Source organism: Quercus lobata, chromosome 10 (genome assembly GCF_001633185.2).
Source record: "Quercus lobata isolate SW786 chromosome 10, ValleyOak3.0 Primary Assembly, whole genome shotgun sequence".
In the NCBI taxonomy this organism is placed as follows: Eukaryota; Viridiplantae; Streptophyta; class Magnoliopsida; order Fagales; family Fagaceae; genus Quercus; species Quercus lobata.
Genome location: NC_044913.1, coordinates 64,386,112 through 64,404,718, shown reverse-complemented (window position 1 = coordinate 64,404,718; position 18,607 = coordinate 64,386,112). Strand labels below are relative to the sequence as shown.

The 18,607-nt window shown below is 36.7% G+C and overlaps 1 protein-coding gene across 8 annotated transcripts in view; it reads left to right on the top strand.

Annotated features, from left to right (window-relative positions):
* Positions 1–18,607, top strand: part of LOC115963529 (inositol 1,3,4-trisphosphate 5/6-kinase 4-like) — a 32,499-nt gene that overhangs the window by 3,004 nt on the left and 10,888 nt on the right. For 2 of the 8 annotated variants that reach the window (XM_031082565.1, XM_031082558.1), the window contains exons 1-2: positions 758–859; positions 2,715–2,750. In XM_031082565.1, the coding sequence (XP_030938425.1) occupies positions 833–859; positions 2,715–2,750 (63 nt within the window). In that variant the 5' untranslated portion in view covers positions 758–832. Of the gene's footprint in view, positions 1–751; positions 860–1,726; positions 1,823–2,711; positions 2,751–3,205; positions 3,334–3,836; positions 3,903–4,071; positions 4,176–6,224; positions 6,310–8,452; positions 8,523–10,172; positions 10,674–18,607 lie in introns of those variants that run through there. The other 6 variants (XR_004085849.1, XR_004085851.1, XR_004085850.1 and 3 more) reach the window with 6 other exon arrangements.

Below are 18,607 nucleotides of genomic sequence, written 5' to 3'. Positions count from 1 at the left end.
AAATAAATAGTACAAATTAATCTCACTAACCAGTCTGCTTACACTTAATAAATCCAATTCTGTTTTTTTTTTTTTTTTTTTTTTTTTCAATTTATGAAATTATTTGCAATCATTTGAGAAAAGCTTTTAAAACAAGAGTTTAATTAGAAATTTTGTGATGGCTTCTATTCAAATTGGCTTGCCGCTATTCAAATTTTTGTTGCTGCAAATTACCAAAATAATTAGAAGCATAGTCTATTGAACAATTTTTTGATTGTTACCTATTGTCTTGCTACAATCGAATTTCTGTTTGCTAGCCTATTTTCTTTCTACAAATTTTTCAATACTGAATTTTTCTGGACATTGGGAAATTTGGAATATTGAATCAATCACTGTTAGAGCTGTCCACATACTCATTATTTCGATCAGCATTTTGATACTGTAAGAGTTCATGGATCAATTCTTTTACTTACAGCTATCTAAAACTTGACAGTAGATTTTATTGATTTGCACTGGGTCATAATTGCTCTGTTTATGAGGGTGGATTTATTGTGGAAAATGGAGCTTAGTTGCATAAGAATGAGAAATTGGGTTGGTGAAGGTCTTGCTGAATTTTCATTTCTTGTTTGGGTTGGGGGGTCAGTTTTACAGGGGACCATGAAATTATGTGATCCCCAGTCCTACTAGTGCAAGTAAATTAAAATTAAAATTTCAGGCAGCACAAGGTGTTGATGGTTCTAATATATCTATATATGGTTTTCACCTTTTGAAGGTACCCGCTGTGTTGCGAAGATTTTGAAGACTAACTCAGAAAGATAGCAAGAAGTTTGCCTTTGGAAAAATAATTAACTTGATGACAACTGATGCCCAGGCACTTCAGGTTTTCTCTCTTACCATTTGCATTATGTGTACATAATTTACTTCATAATTGGTCATTTACAAAACCTAATTCAGTTCAATGCTGAGTAAGTCTATTCATACTACCCTATATCCTCTTCTATTCTCTTATATTTGTAATGGGTGGTAGTATTCCTAGTATGAAAACTTAATTGGATGCCATTGAAGAAATATATAAATGCTACAATTTGGTTTTATAGCTTTTGAAATTAATAGTAGAAATCAATCTCACAAACCACCGTGGCCACACTCGAAAAACTCTACTAAAAGCATAATATAATTAAAAAATTTGTGCTAGCTGTCATTTGGCTTGGTTCTACTTAAATTTTTGTCTCTGCAAATTATCACAAACACTGAAAAAGTTGTTAAAAGTATAGTAATTAATTTTTTTTTTCTGATTGTTAGCAATTGTCTTGTTTCTTTTCAAATTTCTATTTAGTAGCCTATTTTCTTTCATCAAATTATTACCTTATTATTTTTCAAAATTGAAAATTTCTGTAAATTTGGAAATTTTAAATATTGGATTCATCACTATTAGAGCCTGAAGTCCACATGCTAATTCTTGGCCTCTGTGTTTCTTGAAACCTTCACTTATTGTTGTCAAATAGCTACACCTGGTTTCTTGAACTGATACTGTGATAGTTCATGAATCAGTCCTTGGCGAATTTATTGATTTTTGTTTTCATGTTTGGATTGGGAGGTCAGTTTTATTGGTTCATGAAGTTATGTGATTCCCTGTTCTACTAGTGTAAGCAAAGTTTAACTCACTTTCTTATAAAGTTTCAGACAGCACTGAAGTTGTTTTATTATTCTAATAAATTTCTATTTACGTTCTTTTTACCTTTTAAAGGGACCTGCCAAAATTAGAATTTTAAGGCGAACTCATGAAGCTCAGAAATGTTTGTGTCTGGGAAAAACAGCCAACTTGATTAGAACTAATGCCAAGGTACTTAAATATGTTTTCTCTTTTACCATTTGGGATTTGTATATATAATTTAATTCAAACTGGTGTGTGTGTGAGCGCGTGCGCGTGTGTTATATAGAGTCATTTTGTTTTGTAGCCAATGTGCATATCTATATAAGCAAAACTTTTAGTCTATGTAAAGGCATGCAATGTCAACTCAAAATGTGTGTCCTCCGCAAGCTTCGCCATTCCAAAATCCCTTCAGTATTTCTCTCTCTCTCTTCTTCAACTTCATTGTTCTTTGCCCAATATATTATTACAACCGTTCTGGGTTTTCATTGATTTGAGGTGTACAAACTTTTTTTAAGGTCAATTACTTAATCTTTATGTATTTATAACTATAAATTGTGTTCTGGGTATCTTTTATTTTGTCAATGAAATGGTTCTGATTATCCTAATGAATTAATTATCAGTGTTTTATAGCTTGCATGCTTACAATAACAATGACCACCACCACCCACACCTAGACGTAGTTCCAAAATTTGGGGTTGGCCATGGATCCTTTTCTGCTGGCTGTCAATCTCTCTCATTTTGTTGAATAATATACTCTTTTGATAAATTTGTTCAAATTCTATTGATGAGTTTTTTTTTTCTTTGATTTCATATTAATAAATATTTAGTATAAACATTTTTTTATTCTTAAAAGAAAAGTAGTAGTTTAATAAAGGGGAAAGTCTAAATCTTTTCATGCGTTTTTCCTGCCATTAATGCAACTTAAACTGTGTTCTTTTTCTCATAAGATTTTGTTTTGAATCCTTGACTTAGTGAGGATAACATAGAAAATTTACTATCTAAGAAATGGATGTCTTATATGCCATGCATTTCTAAAAGTATTAAATCCTATTGACCAACGTGCTTTGCCTTATTTTTGCAGGGGATTTCTTATGACTTGGGGCTCTCAGATGATAAGGTAATTTTTCTTGTGCTACTCATATAACATTGATTTCTTTTTCTTTCTTTTTATGACAGATATAAATATATCAATATGATGTAAATTTATTGTCATTCTCATTTATTTGAGATCCATAACACTCTCAAAAGTGAGTTTCTAATCTTATTATTGTTCAAAAATTTTTAAAATTTTTATTTGGAATCACATGTTGAACTCTGTCCCCGATTTTATTAGTATCGTTATTTATTTGGTTACAAATTTTATTCCATTTTGTTAGCGTTAAGTATTAAGCTGCTAATTACTTGTAATGTCCTTTTACTGGTTCAAGACACTACTGAAATTTGGACAGAATTTCTTTAATCCTGATCAAAAAGCTGTTAACGTATTTTGTATTTTCTTGTTATTGAGTCTTTTTAAAAGTATGGCAATGCTTTACTCAGTTGATTGTTTTATCTTGAACGCATCTTCTGTAGATGATGCTAAAAATGAGAATATATAGCTTGTGGGGACACTGGAGGCAGTATTTTGTACGTAGTTTCTGACAAGAAGACGGAATTCTTTCCTAAACTAAGCAATTGCGGTTGGCTGATCGTTGTTTTCAGTGACTACCACAAAACCTATTTTTCCCCAATGATGAAAGCCTCAGAGTTTTGTTTGGCTTGGGATATATGAGAGTATAAGACTGGATTTTCTGGAAAGTATTATCTTTTTATACTACTTTGGGTGTCTCAAACTGAATATTGAGCTGAGCTCTCTTTGGAATGTGTCTAGAGCTTTGTCTAACATAAAAGAATCTATACAACCATCTAGTTAATTCTGATTACCTTGGTGTGAGATCTTTAGGATCTTATGTAGAAAAAATATGCGATTTAGGAGAAGTTTTTGGTTTTATGATGGATGCATAAATTGGGTTAGAGACTGCAGTGGCCTTGATAGCTACAAATGACAATGGTACAGGAGTGTCCTATTCTGGAAATCAGTTATCTTGATGGGATGTCAGTGACCTATAAATTTTTTAACTTCTTTGGACCTTGTAATCTGTTTTTCTTGTGTCTACCAGAAAGAAAACTGCAAACATCTAATTGGCTTGATGTTCTGTTGCAGGATCTCTTGGGCAAGAACCAGCAGATGGTGCGCACTTCCCTCTTCTGTGTTCATACTGCATAGGCTGTTATTTTTAGGCATAATTATATTTTGAGCCTAGTCATTTTCTGTCTTTCATATTCATCTTTCTATTTATATGTGCTTTTTACTTGGCCAGAATTTGATAGTCTCTCTTGACTGCATAACCAATTAAAGTTAAACTCGTTGCTTAGTCTATTTGGTCATTTGCTTACAGCTACTGAAGGTGGCAGTGCATGTGAGAACTCAAGCATGATTTTTATCAACAATCTAGTAGAGTTGCCTTCAACCATGTGCTACATAAATAGAAAGGTTTCAACGGTAACTTTTGTCCCTATATCACTGTTCCAATTGTGGAAGATCTTTTTTATTATTATTAATTTTTAGTTTTAATGTTTATAAATAACTTGGAGAAACAGATAAGTCTAGATTTTTCAAGAATAGGTTTTTATATCATTGTTCTTGAAGGGTGTAGGTTTTTGTTATTATAAATGTCTTGGGGCTACCTTAGCTTTATATTATTGTTAAAAGATACTTCTTGTAGGGAGAGATGGGTGATAAGTCTAAGTTTTAGTAGATTGGGCAAAAAAATGTTCTTCAATAAAGGAGGGAGGTTTGGGAATTCATAAATTGAGTATTTTTAAATAAAGCCTTATTGGACCATGGAGTTGGTCAGTGATGAGCTTGTGGGAGAGTATTAGAGTAGGGCAGAACTCCTTTTTAATAATCTGAATTTTCTTGGGGGATGGTAGAATGTTCATTTTGGTATGACCTATGGTGTGGAGATTCTCCTTTTAAAAAGACCTCTTTCCAGATTTGTTTGTTGAGATTGGCAGTGGATAAGAAGCTTCAATGGCTTCTTATTGGTCAATGAAGATGACAGAAGTATTCAATGTTGGAATCCTCAGTTAGAAATTAGTTGTTCTAGGACTAGGAACTGGAGTCTGTGGACATTTAATTTGTTGTATTCTATTTTTTGTCTAGTCAAGAATAGGAACAATTAGTATGGAGGTTAATTTGATATGGAACTTTTAAAATTCATTCGAATTATGATACTTTGAGAGAGTCTATCTAAGTGCAATTCCAGTGGAGAAGCATATGGGTGCTAAGGTGCCTTGGGTAAAGTTGCTTACCTTGGGTAAAATTTAGATTTTGGATATGAAGTATTATGCTTGTTAATTGGTGTTGTATGTGCAAGAATAGTGGGGAGTTAATTGAACATCTTTTACTCCATTATTCTTGGCATGAGATATTTGATCTTTTGTGTTTGCATTATTTGGAGTAATTTGTGGTTTGCCAAAAAATTTGCAACAAATTTTGAAATGCTGGCAAGGAAGATGCATCACTATAATGGACCTTATATACAAAAGCAATTCTACTTATCAAAAAAAAAGATACAAAAGAAATTTTGCTATGTGTTTGGTGGCCACTTTGGAAAAAAAGGAATTAAAAGCTTTTGCTAGTGTCAAGCACCCTAATCATGTTATTGAACAATTTTTTTAAAACCCTTGTATGATTGGATGACTAACCTAGGTAGCATCCCTTCATCCTCTTTTCTAGACCTTATAGGTCTTTTGAATCTTAGATCCTAATTTTTTATAGGAGTGTTTCATTGCACACATTGTATTTGAACATTCTCCTCTCTTGAATATAATTGTTTTACTTATAAAAAAAATAACTTCAGAATTTGATTGCTACAAGTTGCATTACTATGCAGCTTATGAATGTACCTTATCATTCACGTATGATTACCTTTTTTTTTTTTTTAATAAGTACACCTTTGGGTACCTTCTTTTGTTGCAAATATTCATGACTCTCTTTTTTATATGTTTTGCATTGCAAGCAGGCAACTGGTAACAGTGTTGTGACTGTTGGATACGTTATGAAACCTTCTCATGAAGAAGATTTTGCTAAGGTGAGCCCGATATGAATAAATGTATTCATTTTTAGTGGGGCAAAAAGACAAGAAGTAAAACTTTGTGAGTTTACTTCCCCCTCATATACATGAAGTTAACACAAAGTTGCAAATGTCCGTGATCAAGGTGTCATGTTAAGGTGATATTGTGAACTAACAGAATTTGGTATGTGGAATTGTATGCTTCAAAGTGGTTTTGACTCCATTTCATTGCCTTTTGTTTTTCCTTGAAAGAAAAGTATTGGATTCAGTAATTATAAGAAATATGATGGATTAGAATGTATTATCATCTGATCACATGGCTTTTGGCCCAAGGGATCTTGTTGGATTTGATTTTGATGAATGTTACTGGCACTTTGGTTGGTCGTGTATGCAGTTATGCTCATGATAAATTTTAGTTTTCTAGTTGTACTATTTGGATTCATGCAATATGAAAGTTGTCCTGGTTTTTGCAGAGGGGTGCATTTCCTTTGTTTCCTACTCAGAATGGGTTGATATTCATGCCCCTACCTTTGAGCTCCCTTTATCACCTCAATTACAAGAGGTTGACATAGTTCTCCATAAGCAACTGATGAAATTATATCCATTGAATTGAAGAGTCATACAAACTTCTCTAACAAAATAGTTTACACCAGCGGCATGCAGGACTTACAAAGGTGACTTTTCAGATCCATAAAACCATATGTTTCATGATCTGGTCTGAACTTGGTAATCATGGAAAAAATGAACATGCCAATGCTGGTTATTATATATAGCCTCACATGAAGCTCTTATCATTTATTTTTTTGGTGGAATTGTTTTGTGATTATGCCAATATGAATCTTGTCAAGCTTTGGTCTTGGCCAAAGTCAAATGCTCACCTTGTTAACGAACCCAATAAAAATACAGTGATAATTTGTAAGTCCATATATTCATCAGACTCATCGAAATTCATTCAAAATGCGTGGAAACCGCACTTATTTTTTGAACTATAAATTTTCAAAACATTTTTCCCTGTAATTTGTTATAATAAAAGTTCTCATCCTACAAATTGAATCAATATAGTTAATTTTAGTGTTAAAAACTAAAAATTCCTACACATAGATATGCATGTAATTTACAATATATGTATGTAAGCAGGTATTGACAAGTGTAATCTTGTAATGATTTGTAGATCCATAGGTTAATTTTGAGTTTTTTATTTATTTTTATGCTGCAGTGTCTCTGTAGCCAATTAGACATGAGCTCATGTGCTAAGAGATTGGGTGGGGTTGGAGGAATTTAGTTTTAAATCTTTCTAAGCAGAAAACAAAACAAACACTAAAAAGAAAAGGCTAAAAAAGGTTTAGCACTGCATTAGTCTTCTTATTCTAGAATCTCTTAAATGGAGTTGACAACTTCTCCAATGTCATAGCTTAATTACTTGAAGTTTAGCCAAAAAGCAATCATGTTAATTGTCTCATGAGCTTGTAAGAAGAGGGTTATGAGAAGAAGATGGGATCTTTGGAGAGTTCACGTGCTTATTTTGGTATCAAATGGAAGGGGCATTTTATTAGAAGTTCTGATAATTGAGGAAATCTTTGATATTTGATAAAAATAAATTTGAGGAAATTTTTGTTCTGATTTTAGCTGATAACATAATCAGTAGTTTGTTTTTACATGTCTCTTTGTTTTCATTTATTCTATCCGGAAGTCACAACAAAAATAATGATCATTCTTTAAGTTTTCTTTAATAAAAAACTTGTTCTTGCACAGATATTTGGAGGATCACCCGGATTGCTGTGTGATTGATTCATTCAACAACATCTACCCTGTGCTAGATCGGCTGGAAATTCAAGAAATTCTACTTCGCTTGGAGGATCTCAAAACTGAAGGCCGCTCTACAATCAGGGGCCCCCATTTTCTGAAGGAGTTATGTCTTGATGGTTTTTTGGTTAGGGTATTGCCATATCAAGTTTTTTTTCCCCTTTCAATTCAACCATGGTATTCTTTTAAGTGAAAGATTAATTGGGATTTATCTGTGTTTGTTGCTATATGCAAAGATAAATCTCAATTATTTAATCCTTGGGTGATTTGAATGTTTGAAGTAATTCTGATCATGTTTGAACAACATTCGACTTAAGGTTTAAGTTGGAATAGTGACCCATTTTAAAATTGATCAAATTTCTCCCCAAATTGTAAGTCTTGATCTTTTACGTGCAGATTGATAGTTTCAAAGAACCTGATTTGTTGCGAAGGCTGTCTGAAAGCTAAATTATCTCTTCCAAGTATAATGAAGCCTCAAGTTGCATGTGGTGTAGCTAATGCTCACAAGATGGTACTGAGTTTATCTAGTTTCATTCTGGATTTATGTATTATTAATTAAAATTTCAAATTCTCTCCCTTTATCACTTATATGAAGAGGAAGAAGAAGAAGCCACCATTTATCTAGGCCATTCTAGAAGGTACAAATGACTGAAATTGATAGACATATTAAGGACAGATGGGGTACAGCCAAATTAAAGCAGTATGGACTGGCTAGAGATGAGTCCATACCATTTTGTATGGTATTACAAAGCATCATGTATGCTTCAGTAAAGCAGTATGGTACTATTACCTGGCAGCTGGTTAGAAAATTTAAAAATACTAGCTTTGATTGAGGTTTTCCATCTATTCTGGGTTTTTTTTTCCCCATTAACCGTTACATTATTGTCTTTCTCAACAGGTGACATTCTGGTGGTTTCTCTAGATCAAGCAAATGGTCTGAGGATAGTTCTCAATATCTTAAGCATAAGGTGATGGATCTTTCTATATTAACTAACACAAACTGGATATTATTCACTAGTTTTAATACAATATGGTTTTGTGACTGTACGAAGGAGTGATAAATTAAAGTACTCTATGTTTAGCTACTTATGGTGAATATGGATATAAGTAGTTTAAGCTACCACAGTGTTGATACATTCTGATGACTTCCATTAACGGTTTAGAAAAGGCACCAATATCATTGTTTCTGGTTTCTTTTAACACAATAGTTTAGTGAGAAACTTTCTCCTGAAACTAGATAAATGCATGACTCTACTGGTTTCTTAATATATATTAGATTTTAACAAATAGGTAAGTTGTAAACTCTTGTGAATGAGCCTTGGAAATTAAGGCCTCTATTTGGATCTTCTCAAGCTTGCTTTGAGCATACTTTTTTTCTCCTTATAATTATATTGTTGTCATGCGTTGGCTTTTGAGACAATATCTATTGTTTCCAACTGTAGGAACAATATATTATAATTGCAAGCCAACAAAAGTTTATTAAAGTTGCAATTTCTCTCAAATTTTCCCCTGTTTTCCTCTTTTATTGAATTCACTCTTTTTTTACCTTTTTTTTTTTTAACATAGGATACCTTTCTAAAGAAGAGCACTTAGGACTCCCCTCTAGCCAATAAAGCACACAGGCAACTAAACTCACCTACCAAATTCAATTTTTGGGAAATCCAGGGGCATTCACCCCTGATGGGCTAAATAGTTTATACTCAAATGCATCTTCAACAATTCAACCTTTTCATCACACTTGAGTTTCTTACCAACAACACCCAATTAAAATCTCTCACTTGGGATTCTTTTGTAATATAAAAGGAAAAGTAAAAGAAACAGTCTTCTCTCTAGTCAATTACATGTCAATAATGAAAAATAGGCTATTATATATGTGGATGGCCTAATCTTTTGTCTCCTCTTCATCTATTTGAACACACCAATTAACATATTTGAAAATCATAGAACCAAATAGTTAGAATATCTTCTATGGTAACTAGAGAACTTATCGTTTATACATGAGCTATACATTTGCAAGAAGCCACAATATCTACTTATGGTGTAACAAGCTCCATTGCGTGAAAAAATTCCAGTGATCTTTCATTGTCCCAATCCAGAGGTCATGTAGTTTAGTTCAAAAGGGTCTAATTTCCATGTTCCTTTGATTAAGATAAACCTTTGATACATCTTGTTCTAAGGTTAAAATCATTTAAAACCGGTATGCTCTCTCAAACCTTTTGTTTGCTGTTTCACCTTGAAATTGACTAACTATTCATGATTTGTTCTCTACTCTGCTTATTCTTGGGTTAATGATATCCAAAGAGTTTTATGTCAAACCATTAATTCATATTTATTTAACACATTTTGCTGCATAGCTTTTGTGTATCTTCAAATGTTAGCTCTATTTTATTGTGGTTCTTCCATTATGGTTGGATTTCTTTTTGCATACCAAATATCTCTCAGAAACTAAGTTTTTAGGATTTCATTTGAATTATTGCATTTACTTATGTTTTCATATTCTTTGTTAATATTCAACTCTGATCTGTATGTTACAGTTTTTAGGATTTCATTTGAATTATTGCATTTACTTATGTTTTCATATTCTTTGTTAATATTCAACTCTGATCTGTATGTTACAGTTGCACTGCCATCATTGAAAATTTTGCAATACTAAAGTTGCTGTGTATGGGAGAGGAGGATTCTAGAAAAAATTTCTACAAAACCAGATACGTTCAAGCCAAAATTGGAAGGTTGTTTCAACTCCAATTTTGATGAAATTTCCTAATGAAGAGAGCTTCATGTTGACTGGTGACTGGTGTTGTTACTTGAAATTCCTCTCCATTTGCTCAAATGCTAAAGCCCACTTGGTGGGATCTTTTCTTCTTTTTATTGTCGGTATCTTAGTGTGATGAATATTTGTTGTAATCCAAGAATGACATGTTTTTGTTGTCTTTGTAGCTGATAGCGTTTGTTTTAGAGAAGATTGTTGTAAACTCATATTCTATAGTGAAAGATTTTACTGGACTAGGTCCCGTGGTTTTTTCCTTCTCATTGAAGGGTTTTCCACGTAAAATTTGGTGTCTTGATTATGGATTGTTGCTGAATTTTTTATTTATATTTGTTATTGTGCTTTGCTAATTTATTTGAAATATCCATTAAATTTTCCCAAAGAAAGAAAAAGGAAATAATTCTGTGTTGAATTAATTGAATATCAGTAGTATAGGAAATATTTTTCAACCAAATGCAAGAGGAAATTTTTTTAAAAAAATTTCTTGCTGCCATCACTTCAATGTCAGCCCTCCATGCCTTCATTTGGATTTTGAGTTACCAATTTTTTTGCATTTGAAAGATAAACTTATAATAGAACCTAGTGGGAATCATCATAGTTTGTGACTTTGTTCCATTTCCATCTGAATAAGGACACAAACTTTGCCCTCGTTTCATTCTTTCTTTCTTTATCAGTTCAACGTCGCCAAACTGATGGCAATCAAGGCAGAGAGGTTTGCTGGGGGGTGTTTTATTTTTTTGCTGTATAAAATTTAAAACGGGCCAAAGCCCACCAGCCCATTCTCATTGAGAAATTCAGGCTTGATAGAAGATCAATCCATTGAAGCTCTTGAAGTGGATCTTGAAAACAAGTTTATTGGAGGTGGTCCTTAGATAGAGGCTGTGTCAGTTGGAACTTGGAAGACAATAGTGCTGAGGTTGTCAACACAATAACTTAACTTGCATCAAAGTTGGCTATCCAGGATGTTAATACTTCTTTGAAATGAAGAAGGAAAAAAAAAAGTAGGACTAGCTAGGAAGTCTAGAGGTTGTGTATGAGATGTGTTTGTCAATTCCACAGTTCCTTTTCATCATAGATGAGTAGAGGAGAAGGGTGGCAATCTTAATCCTGAATATTTCTTATCCCTTCATGCTATCAATTTCATTGCACTGCACTGCACTTATAGAGTTGCACATTAGAAACTTTTGAAAAAGAGTACAAGGGTTTTTTTTTTTCTTTAAAATTTTTTGGGTCATGCAAAATGTCCTATGCAATGTACATATAATATTTAAGTTACTTCATATTTCGTACTTCTATAAACCTCTCTAGCTATCTTGTACATTAATGTATGGTTTTCCCTTTGAATTTTGGTTGTAGAGATTATATATTTTCCACTGTTGGTTTAACGCAGTTGCAAATATAATTTTGTCATATGCACTGCAGTAATTGATTTTCATAATGCAGTGATCTGCAGTTGATTGAATGGTTTTAGTCGTATTAGAGGTGACTAACCTCCTAGAATTAAAGGAAGAAGGAGTATTTGGGTTAAATTCTGCCTGCTTTCTTTATTCATCTTAACGCTTAAATACAATTAATCAAGATAACTCCTAGTCTTATGGTTCTATCACAAGATAGACCTCATCCTAATAACAACTTAATCAAATTTAAATAATTATCCTATCTTGATAACAATTATCCTAACACGATAATAACTACTCCGTAAGGCAACATCACAAGTCCAATAACTTAGCCACTGTCTGACTCAGCGGCTGCTTCCAATTCCACGTGTCCATCTTCTAGCTCCTTATGCCCGTGGGTCATAACATTCCCACCCTCTGGAAGACGAATCTTGTCCTCAAGATTCAAGTGAGGGAACTGTTGCTGTAACTCCGGAAATGGCTCCCACGTAGCATCTTCGCAAGCTGTACCCGTCCAGTGCACCAAGGCTTCCTGAAGCACTTTCTTTCCTGCCTTGCTCCAGCGAAAATCCAGTATAGCAGCGGGTTCAAACAGCAGCTTGCCGTCGTCTTGCACTTGGGGCAGCTCTTGCGTTGCATGGTCGGAGCGGCCCAACTGTTTTTTCAATTGCGAGACGTGGAAGACCGGGTGAATCCGTGAATCGGCGGGAAGTGCAAGCCGATAGGCTACCGTCCCTAAGCGTTCCACCACCTAGTATGGCCCGTAAAAACGGGGAGATAGCTTCTGGTTTCCTCTGGTTCGAACCGACAGTTGTCGAAAAGGCTGCAACCGAAGATAGACGAAGTCACCAGGCGCAAACTCCAGCTCACGGCGGTGACGATCGGCATTAATTTTCATCCTCTGTTGAGCTGTGACCAAACTTTCCTTCAGGAGTCGAAGAATTTCATCTCGGCTGCGCAAGGATTGCTCAACGTCTGCCACTAATGTCTCTCCACGCACATACGAGTGAATGGTTGCCGGAGACCGCCCATAAACAGCTTCGAAGGGGGTCATGCGAGTGGCTGTATGGTAGCTTGTGTTGTACCAGTATTCTGCCCAAGGCAGCCATTTGAGCCACTGTTTTTGCTTGGAGCTTACAAAGCAACGTAGGTAAGTTTCTAAGCAACGATTGAGGACTTCCGTTTGACCATCCGTTTGAGGGTGGTAAGCAGAGCTCATGCGCAACTCAGAGCCTTGCAAGCGAAAGAATTCCGACCAAAACCGGCTAGTGAAAACAGGGTCCCGATCAGAAACGATGGAACGTGGCATGCCGTGAAGCCGCACCACTTCTTTGACAAAGGTCTCCGCCACCCCTTTTGCTGAATAAGGATGCTTAAGAGCTATGAAATGGCCATACTTGGATAGGCGATCCACCACAACCAAGATGACAGAGAAGCCATTCGACGCCGGCAGCCCGTCAATGAAATCCATTGACACATCTTCCCAAACTCGGTCCGGAATGGGCAGCGGTTGTAATAGCCCAGCCGGTGTCATCGTATCGTGCTTGTTACGTTGACAAACATCACATCGCTGGATGTAATGTTGAACATCTCGCTTCATGCCGACCCAATGGAAGTTGGCAGCCAATCTTTTTAAGGTGCGAAAAATTCCGGAATGTCCCCCAACGGGTGTATCGTGGAACTCACGAATGATGGCTTCCTTGTACAGAGAGTTTGAAGACAAAACCAGCCTGCCTTTGTACCACAGTTGTCCACCCTTTGCTTCATAGCCACGCATGCTCTTGGCGCCGGTTTGCAAGTCATTCCTCATAGTGATCAAGAGCGGATCGTTATAGGCTTCTCGGCGAACCATGGCTAACCAAGTGGGCTGTGGGCAAGATATAGCCGTTAACTCCCCATGTAACCGTGACAGGGCGTCAGCTGCCACGTTCTCACGACCCGGTCGGTACTCGATCTCGTAGTCGTATCCCATCAACTTCACAAGCCATTTTTGTTGGTCCAAGGTTGAGATGCGCTGTTCTAGCAGGTATTTCAGACTTTTATGATCCGTTCGAATGCGGAACCGCCATCCCAACAGATAGTTGCGCCATTGGTGGACCGATAATACGATGGCCATCAATTCCTTCTCGTAGGTGGAACGCACCAAGGCTCGGCCCGAGAGCGCCTTGCTGTAGTAGGCTATGGGCCGTCCATCTTGCATTAGGACTGCACCTAGCCCAGTCCCGGATGCATCAGACTCAACCACAAACTGTTTGGCGAAGTCCGGTAATGCAAGAACAGGTGCTTGGATCATTGCTCGCTTGAGCGTGAGGAACGCTTTCTCGGCTGTTTCGGACCAGCGGAACCCATCTTTCCTTAATAACTGGGTGAGTGGTGCTGCGATGGTGCCGTAATTTTTGATGAACTTCCGGTAGTAACCGGTTAACCCCAAGAATCCGCGAAGAGCGGTGGTAGTTGTTGGAGTCGGCCAGGTTTCCATGCTCCGGATTTTTGCCGAATCAGCAGCCACACCTGTAACGCTAATGACATGGCCGAGGTACTCCACCTCCTTCCGAGCAATTAAACACTTAGAATGGTTTACATATAACTGATTGTCCATCAAGGTGTGCAGCACCGTCTCTAAATGAAGTAAATGCTCATCCTAAGTTTTGCTATAAACCAATATGTCATCAAAAAAAACAAGAACGTACCTTCGCAAGAGTGCTCGGAAAATATCGTTCATCAAGGATTGGAATGTCGCCGGAGCATTGGTGAGTCCAAACGGCATGACCAAGAATTCGTAGTGGCCATCATGGGTGCGAAAAGCGGTCTTATGGATGTCGTCGGTTTGCACTCGGATTTGATGATATCCGGACTTAAGATCCAGCTTAGTGAAGAATGTCGCACCATGGAGTTCGTCAAGCAACTCATCGATGGCTGGGATTGGGTATCGGTCCTTGACAGTGACGCGATTGAGTGCTCGATAGTCCACGCAAAAGCGCCAAGAACCGTCTTTTTTTTTAACCAAGAGTACCGGTGATGAAAAAGGACTGAAACTCGGACGTATAATCCCAGTGGCGAGCATCTCCTTGACAGCCCGCTCGATTTCGTTCTTTTGGATGTGGGGGTACCGGTAAGGGCGAACACTCACAGGCCCGCTCCCTGGTTCTAAGAGAATACGGTGATCATGGGTACGGAGAGGTGGCAACGTTTTTGGTGTATCAAACACCTGCTGGTACTGCTTCAACAGTGCGTCGAGTTCGCTGCATTGGTCTGACTTTGCCTCTGATGCGAGTGCGTTGGTGGTTTCTCCCGACATGGCCATAATGCAGAATCTCATACCAGTCGATGCGAGCCGAGCAATGGAGTGGGCAGATTCTGGAATTACCTTTCCCGTCTCGTCCCCATGTATCACAAACGTACGGCCGTCAACCAAAAATTCCATGGAAAGCTTACTCCAATCATGCAGCACACGGCCAAGGTTCTGTAGCCATTGTATACCCAAAACCACATCCGAGCCTTGTAAATCAATAGGATACATGTTGGTCCTGAATTTGTAGCCTTGTATTTCCATGGGCACTGCCAAATAGAATTCATCGCATTGTAGCCTTTCACCGTTGGCTACCATCACTTGGAAGGCCGGCGTCGGAGTTGTTGGACAGCCCAAGCGCTTGGCAAACTTCAGGCTAACGAAGTTATGCGTGCTACCGCTGTCGATAAGAATGTGCAACTGCCTTCCACGGACTAAGCCAGTAACTCGCATGGTTCGGGGCGTGGACACACCAGACAATGCATGGAGCGATATTTCCGGTACCGCTTGTGGTGGTTCGCCTTCAGGATCAAGCTCAACCGCCCCTGAATTTTCTTCCGTCTCCTCCATTAATTCTAAGACGAATAATTGCTGCTTCTTGCATCGGTGTCCTGGTCCGAACCTCTCGTCGCAGTTGTAGCATAAGCCTTTTTCCCGTCGCGCTTGCATCTCAGTCCAGGACAATTTGCGGAATGTTGGATTGGTGGAAGGTCTGTTGCTGGGATTAATGGTTGTGGAGGTCTTGATGGGTGTGGGGGTAGGTAGGAGTGAAGGTTTGTATGGTGGGTTTTGTAGCAGCGAAGGTTTGGATGTCGTAAACAATGGCCGTCGTATTTTGGAGAGTTTTTCTTCTAGCAACCGAGCCAAGCTTGCTGCGTGAAGCAGAGTGGTAGGCCGAAAGAGTTTTACCTTGGCGCGTATCTCTTCTTTCAGTCCGCCAACATAGCTTCCGACCAACGCACGTTGTGGCCATTGGCGTACTCGTGCTGCTAAGCGCTCAAACTGCGTTTGGTATTCTCGCACGGTGCCCGTTTGCTGTAGTTTCACGAGGGCCTCGTCGAAATCTTCGTAGTCCGAAGGGCCAAAACGAATGCATAAGGCCTGAGTGAACTCTTCCCATGTCACGTTTGGTTGGGATTGTTCATACCATTGATACCATTCTAAGGCATCATCCTGCAAGTGAAAAGAAGCCAGCAGCACCTTTTCATTGTCATCGGTTCTTTGGTAATGAAAAAATTGCTCTGCTTTGTAGATCCAACCCGTTGGGTTGTCCCCATCGAAACGAGGAAAGTCCAGACGTGCAAATCTGGTCTGCAGTCCGCCTTGGTGAATTCCTCGGCTTCCTTCTCTAGTTTCACGGTTCCGGTTGATGGAACCATGGTCTCGGTTATCATCGCTATGGTTCTCATCTACCCGAATTCCCCTGCTCTCCATAGCTCGACTCATCTTGGCCACGGCATCAGTGAGAGCCTCTATGGCTCCCTTCATGCCGGCAAACTCTTCCCTATGAGAATCGGTTTGCTGTTTGAGGGAATGGGTGCTAATCTCCAAGGCAGCCAGGCGGTCATCATTGGTGGTTGAACGTGTGTTTGGCGGAATGGTGGTCATGGCTCTGATACCAATTGCAGTGATCTGCAGTTGATTGAATGGTTTTAGTCGTATTAGAGGTGACTAACCTCCTAGAATTAAAGGAAGAAGGAGTATTTGGGTTAAATTCTGCCTGCTTTCTTTATTCATCTTAACGCTTAAATACAATTAATCAAGATAACTCCTAGTCTTATGGTTCTATCACAAGATAGACCTCATCCTAATAACAACTTAATCAAATTTAAATAATTATCCTATCTTGATAACAATTATCCTAACACAATAATAACTACTCCGTAAGGCAACATCACAAGTCCAATAACTTAGCCACTGTCTGACTCAGCGGCTGCTTCCAATTCCACGTGTCCATCTTCTAGCTCCTTATGCCCGTGGGTCATAACACATAACTTGTGAATCAGGTCCTGCACATGGATAGGCATGAGTATATGTTGTTCAGTTCCTATTTCTGCGGCCATTTGAGATTTGTTGAAGTCTGCAATTGTGTGTAGCTTCTTTATTTGTTAAAATCCATCTATATCTTCACTCCTTTAATTATTTTTATTTCAAGCTCTGGAAGAGGTTCATAGGAAATGATAAACCTCAAGCACATTTGGGCTCTAGTAATAATAACGTGGACATAATACCTAAATTGTGTGTTCACTTTCTTTTGTCTTTTCTTTCTCTCATATTGTTTAGTACACCACCAGTGGCCATAATTCTTCTCTGTTTCAACTTTCAATTCTTCTAATATATTGACTAATTCTCATTTGGCTAGTTTATGATGGCAAATGGCACTCTTGTTCATGTCATTATTCATACAGATTACAGATGTTACTAAGTATTTTTGCTTCAAAGCTGTTGATGGCAGTGTAGTTAGATGTGGCAAAACGGGCAAGGCAAGGTGATCAATCAGGTTGGGTAAGGTCGACCCATATTTTTCACATGATTCTTTTTTAAAACATGTTTTTACCATTTAATAAGTCATGTAGTAAATTATTTACTCTGAAATGTATTTCTTTAAATTCATCACCCATATTAAGAAAGAGCTCAACTCAACATATTGATATTTGTTTAGTAATTTTAAAAATCCTAACCTTGCTAATCAAAATAAAATAGCACAAATACAAAGAAATCTAGTCTACCCTTTGAAAACTACTTAAAACAAACATACAAGTTTCAATTTTACATAATATCAACATCTCAAAGTATAAAAAACAATATATTACAAATGCCCTATTGGATAGCTAATTTGTGACAAAGAATAAAAGCATATAAGAAATTTATAATCTTGAAAACTAATTTCATAATCTAATATTTTGTAAAATAATTTAATAGTTGTGTTTAATTTTAAATGCATTGTGGTTCACAGTTTGTTTCAATTTGAGAATATATATCAAAGTTTGATTATTTACTTATTTTATATATGGTTTTTTTTTAATAATTTTTTTATGAATATCATATCATTGTTAAGCAATACAAACTCTAGAAAATCATCTTTTATTTTCAAGAGCCTTTTATTTTGACTATGGACTATTAAAAATAGTTTTTTTTTTAATAGAAATAAAAAAGGAACTTTCGAGTTAGGAACTATTATTTTTTAATTTAAAAAAAATATTTTTTTAATTAGCTCACGTGGCATACATGTAATATGAAAAATAATATTTTAATATCACCAATAACTACAATAACTACATTAGGGATTAAATTGACATATAATGTAAACTTATGGATCAAGTATGTAGTTTATCTTTCTCAAAAAAAAAAAAGTATGTAATTTATCCAAAAATATTCTAATAACCCAAATTTGGATCTCTAAAAATAGGAATTTTAATCAGAGCTGTAAACCTTGCAGATTACTAGGCATACATTTCAGTGATTTCACACAGCAGAATGAGAGTGAAAGAAAAACAAAGAGAGGAAAAATAAAAAAATAAAAAAAATAGAGAGAAGGAAAAGACAATCTTATATATACAATGGACAGACACTGTACACACGCTTGTTAATGTTCTTTGA